The sequence below is a fragment of the Rhamphochromis longiceps genome, linkage group LG20 (genome assembly GCF_057381845.1).
Source record: "Rhamphochromis longiceps isolate RC_006_pf linkage group LG20, R_longiceps_female_GT1.1, whole genome shotgun sequence".
In the NCBI taxonomy this organism is placed as follows: Eukaryota; Metazoa; Chordata; class Actinopteri; order Cichliformes; family Cichlidae; genus Rhamphochromis; species Rhamphochromis longiceps.
In genome coordinates, this window is record NC_140576.1 from 11,500,487 (window position 1) to 11,509,347 (window position 8,861).

At 45.3% G+C, this 8,861-nt stretch overlaps 1 protein-coding gene across 1 annotated transcript in view; it reads right to left on the reverse strand.

The window, feature by feature from the left end:
• The window catches only part of agrn (agrin), a 276,576-nt gene extending 268,634 nt beyond the window's left edge, over positions 1-7,942 (reverse strand). Inside the window, exons 1-2 of the mRNA XM_085393643.1 lie at positions 7,427-7,942; positions 5,881-6,142 (exon numbers count right to left, since the gene is read on the reverse strand). Coding sequence (XP_085249769.1) covers positions 5,881-6,142; positions 7,427-7,627 — 463 coding nt within the window. The 5' untranslated portion in view covers positions 7,628-7,942. The remainder of the gene's footprint in view (positions 1-5,880; positions 6,143-7,426) is intronic.
• Positions 7,943-8,861: the final 919 nt, after the last annotated feature.

An 8,861-nucleotide genomic window follows, 5' to 3' on the forward strand; every position in this document is an offset into this window, starting at 1 on the left:
AGTTCAGAGATGCATAGGATTAGACACAAAAACCTTCCTCAAAAAGTTGAGGGAGGTTTCGCCAAAGACAGGAAGCTGCTTTGGCACTACAGAGAAGCCCACAAAGATAACACAAAACTAGCTGCACTTGGCAGATATATGGATGACAGTATATAGCAGGTGTGCACCACGAGACAACAAGGAGCATGATAGTTGTAATTAAAAGCACTGGGTCAGTGCATCTGCATCAGACATCCAGAGGGGCCCAAATCTAATTAAACCCTGAACTCGTTTCTTCCTGCTTTAATCCAGCCGTGGTGTAAGTCAGATGAAAAATCCCCCACTTATTCTGTACATCTGCCACAAGTGAAGTAAGGCTTTATTTCTCACCCCAGAGATCTCTCCATGTCAAACTTTTTCTCTGGAAGAGACATTAGAAAACAAAGCCTCTGTAGCTTCAAACAAAAAGAATTCACAGGGTTAAAAAAAACTTTTTCTTCTCCGTTTTTCTTGATCTAAGAAGTTTTGGAGTGACAGCTGACCTGACCTAAATACAAATCACATTATGGCTCCTGCTATCCCCCCTTCCCTCCCCGTGTCTCACCGAAACTCTTTTCTCTAAACCTGATGTTTTTGGCATGACAGTAAGTAGCAGCACTTGCCACAGCAGCTGCCCGGCTCCAGAAATGTGGCCTTGGTAGCAGGAATTTTGTCACGGATCCAGTTCCTTGGAGAGAGCCCAGATCTCATGCAGACTGCTGCTCTGAACTCTTTATGTTGAGGACAGAAGAGAAAAGTTTCCGGGTCACTGTACATCCAAAGCCCTGCTCAGAGCCTCCGGAGTCAATTTCACTTTCCTGGTCCTGGACTAAAGAAGAGCTTAACTGGGACTTTGACACGAGCTAACTTTACATCTCCTTTTCAGTTCCGTTAGCCTTAAAACAATCGCTGTATGGTGAAAACCGTCATCTTTACTATCAAAAGACTTACTAAATCATTTGATCATGTTGTATTTAGCCAAAGAGAGCCGTGACTGGAATGAAGTCCTACATCGAGTGCTGAGATCTTTTAAATGTCTTTCGCTTTGTCACAATTAAAGAAAGATGACGAACTTTACATATCAGAAGATGCAATCGCGTGTTGTTGCATGAAGCCAGGCTCTGACGGCTTTTTTACACAAAACGTAGTATATCAGGACAGCCCTGATGTTACACAGTATGTCTGTGTGTACACTTTGAGCGTGTCAACATCTCACAGGTAGTGACAGGCATGTCACTACATGTAGGTGTTTTTGCTTACTATCGCTATCACATACTGCCATCTGTGATTCTAATCAGCAGCGGAGTGATACACTCCTGCTTTGAGCCGGGAAACAAGCCAAGATGAGCAGACTGCGGTTAAGTGGTCCGTTCCTCCTTTGCTCGCTCCCGTCTTTCATGGCTTTTTCATTTTCAGCCCCCTTTATCGCTATGCCAAGCAGGCACTCCACTCCTGCATTTTTAATTAAAATGTAAAATGCGCAATAACTCCGGAGACTCTGGGCTAGATGGCACACAGGTCCACTGGTCTTGTCACTCCCTCCTTGCCTTTGTTGCTTATTTCATCAAAGCCATCCATCTAGCCTTTTCCATTTGCCCAATTCAGTTCACTTCACTGCATAAATGCTTTGACATAAGCCACACAGGGTACACAGATTTATCAAGGGTACACCTTTGTGGAAAAACTCTACAGCAAACGAATGAAGTCTCACTCTTAGCCTAATCCATTCAAGGCCCCTGAGAAAAATCCAATCCTCAAAGTCACTCTTTTTGACTTCCCATGACTCCCTGAAGACAAAAGGCTGCTTATGTAGACATGGACTGGGTAAAGACCCCGGTGCTTTAGTTCAGTCATCTGGGTGCGGCTGTGTAGTGTTCTCACACACTTTACAACGAAATAAATTCCATCTCCCCCTTTGGAATTACCCATAAGCCATATGTTTTTCTACCTGGGAAACTGGTAGGTTGTCATGTTTCACTGTGCAACTGTGATGTTTTAATCTACCCGTACAGTTCCTTGCACAGGAACAGGTGGAAACGGAGCCTAATATTTTAATTATAAGGCAGCAAACTTGGTGCAAGTTTTCCCAGAGTGTTTAATAGCAGAGACTGGCCTTTCTACCAGAACTAAAGGCAGACTCCACTAAGCTTAGAGGCGATTATTGCACCTGAAGTGAAATGAACCTTCAGGAAAAGCACACAGAAGTCATTTAATGCAAGAGGATCCTGTGTACACAACATGTGGTGTCAAAATTTAACATAATTAGGACTTGAACCTCACATAAATTGCCCTAAAATTCCTGAAAACCTGAGCTGCTGAAGCATGAGTATTTTCCACGGCCTTTAGTAACTGATTAACTGATTGAGCGAAATGACAGGTCCTTTTTTGGAAAGTCTTTAACTCTTCTGGGGATCCATATGATTGGCATGTGCGTTATGAAGAGCTGCAGGTAAAATCTGAAATGTTCACTCCTCCCCATTTCATCATTATCTCCTCACATATCAATAAAGAAGGAGGAGGGAGAGGGCAGCCAGGTTAGGAATTCCAGTCCATTCCAAGCCTCCTCCTTGCACAAGCAGTGGAGGGAAAAAAAGCTTTTCGCAAGACCCAGCTTTATTCACTCCAAGCAGCCCCTTGAGGAGAAGAGGGGGGGGGCTTAAACAGTCATCCCACATCCCACCCACCCCGCAAGACTGTCTGCTCGACCATCATTAAGCAAAACCACCTGCTGGCACACCAGAACCCCCATCATGTTCTCAACAAGCCCGGCTAACCTGCAAGCCTCTGGATTGCTGTACACACAGATCATAAAGCATCAGTAGGAAGTCGAGTGGTAAAATGCTGCTCATTATCACCCCAGAAGGACAGCATGCACACTAGCTGCAGTCAGCATTATGGATTGAAATAGATGCAACACAAAGGGGCAAAGAAATGATCTTTGATGCAGCTGTTGCATGACTATACGCTGAGTTCTGACTGGCTCGTTCCCCCTCCCCTAAAAAGAGAGAAACAAAATAAAGAAGACGGGAGGGGGAAGGAGAGAGAGGAAAAGATCAAGACAGAAGGAAGAAACAGCTCTTTGTCTTTGTCAGGGCCTTAAGGGAAAGACTTTGGCATCAAGTCATCAAGAGCTGAAACAAAAGCAGCTGATAAACAGAGCAAGACAGATACAATCTCCCTGCAAACTCAACACTTCTCCATCAAGCAGCTTCCTCTCTTCCAACACCCCCCCCCCACCAAACACTTTTGTCTTCAGTTTGCCTTCTGTTTTTGTTACGTCATTATGTGTGTCTTCTAAACTCTTCACAATATCTGGAGAAAGAGTTCAGTTGAGCCCTAAAATTGCCTTCTTTATCCACTCTTGCAATCCACAACTCAATTTGTTTCCAAAGACACAGCAAATGACTGCTGGATCCTGCTTGACACATTATCTGTCAACTCTCTGCACAGCACAAATGACAGGGCTAACATTTAACTGGTAGCTAGAGGGTTGAACAGAGGAAGACATTCTGCGTGTCCTCAGGGCCTTCTGCTTATCTGCCCTGACAGGGTGCAAATTCAACTATGTGGGAGAGGAGCTGCATTTGTATTAAAGAGCTGGATTTTCAGTTTCTTCCTTTAAGTAACAGAAATGCCTGCAAGGGCTTCGGTAGGTGGCGATAAGACCTCAACATACAAAAGTGGGGCACAAAAGAACACCGAGAAGGCCTTGCTTATTCATCTTAAATGTGGCGGACAGCGTTTTAAGACATAACTGACATTGCAAATGTTTGCTAAATCTTGTATTAGAGCCTGCAGCCAAGTGAGCGCACGCATGGACTAAGCGGCACTAAAGTGGCACCACCCAGTGCGAAGAAAAACGGTGAAACATAAAGCCTGAGGGTATCTATCTTCTCGCGGGGCCCCGATCCAACAAATAAGCCACGGCAAACAAAACATCCCTCACAAACCACGTCCTCACATGCGCAACAACAACAAGGAAGAAAAATAATAATCCTCTGTTTTGCCTTCATTCTACATCACTCATCCTATTTCTTTTATGACTGTGTCCAAAAAGAAAAAAGAAAAAAAAAAACTCTGGTGGCAAGGAGCACACACAAAGCCTTTTTTCTTCCGCCTCAGACAATGCACCTCCCCACCCAGCACTCTGCCAGGCATTCCTGAGTCTATCCTAGCTATCGAAAATGTCAAGAATGAGGAGAGAGCAGAGGAGGGTACAATGAGTTGCTGCGGCAGGTACAGTCTTGTCCCGCTGTGCTAACATCCCACAGTCTCCGGGGGTACTGGCTGCATAAGAATGGATGGGATCTGACTTGACTCTCTTAATTAAAACCCTTCACTGGAACAAGCCTCACAGCTCACTCTCTTCTGGATGAAGGCATTCAAGCTAATTATCAGGGCCCGAAAACAAAATAAAGATTTCACGGCGGGGCTGCACCTGACAGTTGTCCTGCAGGCTGTTACTTACAGGATGATCATTGCATAAGAAGCTCCAGAAGCTTCCCAGCAAAGTGCTTAATAAACCGACTTTTTCATAATGACTAGTATTTCCTTACTGCTATTCCTTCAGCTGTAAATCGATATGAGAAAACCAGGTAATGCGACGTAAACCCTCTTCAAACACAAAGCCCCGTAACCAAAAGGGCACATTCTAGACAGTTTGTTGGAGCCAAGAAACTCCCCTTTCCACAACAGGAGTCCGAAGAGAAGAAAAGGGGGCTGAATAAAAAAGGTTAGCAGTGCAGTGTTTCGTGCCTAGACAGACAAACAGAAGAAGTTTTATGTGAGTGCCAAATGCAACTTAACACTGCAAACAAGCTCCATCCACTGGAACATCCTGCCACCCAGAACTGCTTAGAGGAAAGTACCCAGAATATAGACCCCCGCAACTCGGAACCAGTGATTGCCCCAGAATGCCTTCAGCAAGGTGATTCGTGCTCTGATTCATTTCCTCGCTCTCTTGCTCCCGGCTTGTGTAAGTGTAACAGTCAAACTTTGAACCACTGCCAACATTGTCAAGCACCAGTAAAAGTTAAACAGCAGCAAGCTCACAGCTCACTGGCATGAGTGGGGGGGGGGGGGGGGGGGGCACAGGGTGCTGCAGTCTTACAGTCTTGGTAGATGCTGAGATTTATTAGTCATGGCTGCACAGTTTATCTCATAAGAGCCTGACAAATTACTTCTCGGCCGAAGAGGAACGGTTTTTAATCGGCTTGTTGTGGGCTGAAGCAAATCAGTTGAATAAACAACAATATTTAAAACACGTCACCTATTTCTACTTTTTTGAGAACGCGTGTGAGCTGAGAGTCATTTTCCCTTTCTCCCGCCATTAAGCGGAGGGAATGTGCATTGCTCCGGAATGCTCCCACGTCATGCATTATGTGTATGTAAGAGTTCAAGAGTTTCACCTCAGACTTAATAAAACTGCCCAGCTTCAAGGTGCAAAGGTCGGGGATCATCCCTCAACTTCTGTCCTTAAGGTGTTTATCAGACACACCCACCTTAAGGCTTTGCTGGGAAAGACCGGAGCCTCACCATAGCAACACAGCTCCTACAATGACTCAGGTGTCCTTGTTTCATGGAGTTCAGGGAAACTTCAACACTCTGAGCCTGGGGCTGTAGAATTTCAGAAGCCACAGGAGTATGAAACCACAGCATAGATCCTGCACTAAATTCCTTATATGTCACACACTTTATGGAAACACTGTCACAGCAAATTGACTTACAAAACAGCAAATTGACTTACAAAACAGCAAGGATACGTACTGATAAACTTATCAGGAGCTCCTGTGTGTTTATCATTATAAGAATTACTACATAAGGTAGAGTCCAGATTTTATTCCCTTCAAACTGGCTGCTTACCTTCCACACAGTGCTCCACAGCCTCCAGGTTACGCAGGGTAATCCTCATCAGACTTGAGTTGAGCATAAGTTCGTTCCTGTGTTCGGGCCTCATGTAGTCAGGGGCAGGGTTGAGGAAGAATATGCGAGTGTCGCCCACGGACACCTGATTGTCACAGATCCCGGGGTTGCCGAAGCCGCCGATCATCACCTTGTTGCCGCCATCCAGGAGAATTTCACGGTTCACGCTGGACTTCCCTTTCAAGTAACGCCAAACTCTGACCTTTACAGAACGACAAAAGAGAGATTTGCATTTATGCATACGCACAGGGGTGCATGTGGGGAATTTTGAACTCAAACATAATCAAGGTTTCCCTGAAACACCCAAGGGCACCGATGCTTGTAACCCCAATTTTGAAATCCTAAACAGATTCTTGCAACTTACAGAAAACCCAGCCAATTCTTCCAGATGCAGAATTTGCCCAGCCGCTTGAAAAGTTGCCTACGATACTGCACGCACCAGTGTGCACTGTGCCCATCAAGTGCAGCAAACGCTGCTTCATACGTCATGGGAAAGCTCACTCCTTTCTTACGTGTGTGCTCTCTTGTCTCATTTCAGAATTTGGTGGTGGTTTCTGGAGCTGTGCGCCTCTAATCTACTCCATTCATTCACGGGGAAACGGGAAGCAAGTGGGCGCAGGAAAAGCGCAGTGGGAAAGCTGACCAAATAAAACTTGTTTAGTTTTCACAGATTATAGAGTGGGCTACCACAAGTCAGAGATGGAGGAAGGGTGACTGAAATTTTTCCTTTTAGCACTTTAGGCTATAATTTAAATTAAATACATCATTAAATAAAGGCAATTAATTGTAGATCATATGTCTATGTTGCTGAAAATATTACAGCTCCAGGTTGCTCATTAATGAATGGTGACAATGTACTGAATAACTATACATAGCAGTGACTTAAAGTTGTTTGTGTGTGTGTGTGTGTGTGTGTGTGTGTGTGTGTGTGTGTGTGTGTGTGTGTGTGTGTGTGTGTGTGTGTGTGTGATCTTTTTATATGACCTGTTATCCACAAGTCACAAAGCCCTAGTTTAGGATGCCAATTGTCAGAAAAACTATAAAATACAAGATTCCTTGCATCCACTGGAAATGGCATGTTGCATGTTTTCAGCATTTATGAGGGGACATCAAGTACGCGCTACCTGTCAGTTTTCCTGCTACAACATGTTTGGGATGATTACATGCTCGGTTAGGCCTGCTTTATGGCTATGTAATTGGCAAGAGGGGAGAGAGAGAGAAAAAACACCATCCATCTATTTCTGAAAGCAATGTGGATTCACTCGCACTGTCCATGTAACCGCTGCCAAATGCTTCTGAATGAATGAGTTTGTAAAATGTTTTTCAGGCAAGCTGATGATGCCTTTTAGAGAGTTGGAACTGGAAGGTAATGGCTTCCATCAGCTACACAAGGGTAAAGATAGCCTATTAGATATTATTAAAGCCCATCAGCAGGTGTACATGCGCTCGGGCGCAGTCGTTTCGGAAAGCACATGAAAAGTCCTACCTTGCAGGAATAGTTGTTATGCACCGGGTCCTTGTTAATTATCTCGTCCACGGTACCGGTTAGAACTATGTTGGCTTCCTCTTCTCTGTCCTCCAACTCTTTCTCCGGGCAATTTGCGGCGCAAAGCTGCCACACAGCCACGAGCAGCCCCGCCAGGAGCAGCCCCGTCCGGCCGGCCCTGAGTGTCCGCTGGGAGCCCATGACCACGGATGTAACCAGAAAAGTAAACTTTTCTCTGATTGGATTTGACCGCACGGTGCGTCCAAATGCAAACTCCAAACTCTCTCGAGTGCGCTAAAGGTTGCTCCAGCCGCCTTTGCCACAACTTCTCTACGCTTTAACCATGCAGCCCTGCTCTTCGCATCTGCAGCCCGGGTTCGAAATCCCTCTCTGCCGCCGCCGGCTGGGAGACCAGGAGGGAAGAGAGGAACTAGGAGGAAGAAGGAGGAAGGGGCAGGGATCTCTCTCCAGGAATGCAACCACACTTCTCTCCTCTCCCCCTCTCTTTTCCTCTCTCTCCCTCTCTCTCTCTCTCTCTCTCTCTCTCTTGCTCACTCACTCACTCACTCACACACACACACACACACACACACACACACACACACACACACACACACACACACACGTCCACAGTGACGCTCCCGGATTTGCATGCAATCTGAATTGCTGATCCCACAAGTGAGGATGGAGTAGGTGGTGAAGGGTGGCAGGAGGGTTGCACGCTGGGACGCATGTAGAAAGTGATTGTCCAACGCCGCCCCCAGTCGGACAGACAGTGTCTCTACCGCTGGTGCCCCCCTATCAGCCCCGCAAACCATGCATTGCAAAGCAGGAGCAACCAGGGATGACACGCTGAATCCCCACCAGCAAAATGGGAAACTTCTAGGCTACAGTTTTGCAGATTTTCACAACTAACCATAAATAAGTCAAATTTATATAACATAGGTAATTAACTATGAGTAGTAACTTCTCTTGTTCCATAACTGATAACATGACCCTGTTTATTGTCATCATATGCAATGATATAGTGTTCCACGCAGAGGGGCTTGGTTTGTTCAAAGGGATTATCTGGGTGACTGGTTTTGATGGCGCACAGACGTGTAAGGAAACTAAAGGAGATTTTCGTTTATCTCAAAGGGTCTAGGAGCCATTTTTACCAGTGAAATAAGTTAAATTTGACTTTTACAGCAGACTAGAAGTGACTTCTAAGTTATCTGGTTCAACTCAGACTGCATTTAAAACTAGACAAACTAGACATCACCCATTGCTTTGCGGCAGTCGTCATCTTGTGACTACATATAAGCCTACCATCATAACTGTGTGTATTTGTGTTTATGTTAACTTATATTGAACTTGGTTGGTTTGTTTTTGTTTTGTTTGGGGGGTTGCGTCATGGCAGGCCTACATAGTTTCTTATATTTATATGGCACAAATG